The sequence below is a fragment of the Eimeria mitis genome, genomic scaffold, assembly GCF_000499745.2.
Source record: "Eimeria mitis Houghton genomic scaffold, Emh_scaff4220, whole genome shotgun sequence".
NCBI lineage: Eukaryota > Apicomplexa > Conoidasida > Eucoccidiorida > Eimeriidae > Eimeria > Eimeria mitis.
This window is the reverse complement of record NW_013572546.1, coordinates 4,887-5,524: the sequence shown is the minus strand read 5'-3', so window position 1 is coordinate 5,524 and position 638 is coordinate 4,887. Positions and strand designations below refer to the sequence as shown.

The following is a 638-nucleotide window of genomic DNA, read 5'->3' as shown; positions in this document are numbered from 1 at the left end:
CTTCTGTTTCTGCTGCTGCTGCTGCTGCTGCTGCTGCTGCTGCTGCTGCTGCTGCTGCTGCTGCTGCTGGGGGGATGGCTTGGAAGCGTTGGAGCTGCTGGGTGCTTCTGCTGCGTCTTCATAGAACGCCTTCGTGGGGAGTGAGTTGCTGCTGCTGCTGCTGCTGCTGTTGCTGCTGCTGCTGCTGCTGCTGGTTGCAAACGCAGGGACCAGTCGTGCGTGGAATTCGTGCTGCTGCTGCAGCTTCTGCTGGACCTTCTGCTGCAGCTGCAGCACCTGCTGCTGCTGCAGCACCTGCTGCTGCAGCTCCTGCTGCACTGGGGACGCCATGGGGTTTGCGCATGCAAAGAAGTTGCTGTGAAGGCCCTGGGGCCCTTGTATGGTGGGGTCACCTGCTGCTGCAGGGGGAGAGGTTTGCTGCTGAGGAGAATCTGGCTGCTGCTGCTGCTGCTGCTGCTGCTGCAGTTGCTGACGCAGCAGCAACTGCTGATGCTGCTTCTATACGTTATAGAAGGAAGCGGGGCATCCAGCACACGAGCACACACCGGCACTGCAGGCGCCGCCGACTGCGCTCCTGCTGCTGCTGCTGCTGCTGCTGCTGCTGCTGTTGCTGCTGCTGCTGTGGAGGATCTATGGTG

The 638-nt window shown here is 61.6% G+C and overlaps 1 protein-coding gene across 1 annotated transcript; it reads right to left on the bottom strand.

Moving 5' to 3' along the window:
- Nucleotides 1-118: 118 nt before the first annotated feature.
- Nucleotides 119-343, bottom strand: EMH_0073450 (uncharacterized protein; the record flags this gene model as incomplete). Its single annotated transcript, XM_013499332.1, has 1 exon — nucleotides 119-343. One exon carries the CDS (start codon nucleotides 341-343, stop codon nucleotides 119-121), a length of 225 nt encoding a protein of 74 aa, XP_013354786.1.
- Nucleotides 344-638: the final 295 nt, after the last annotated feature.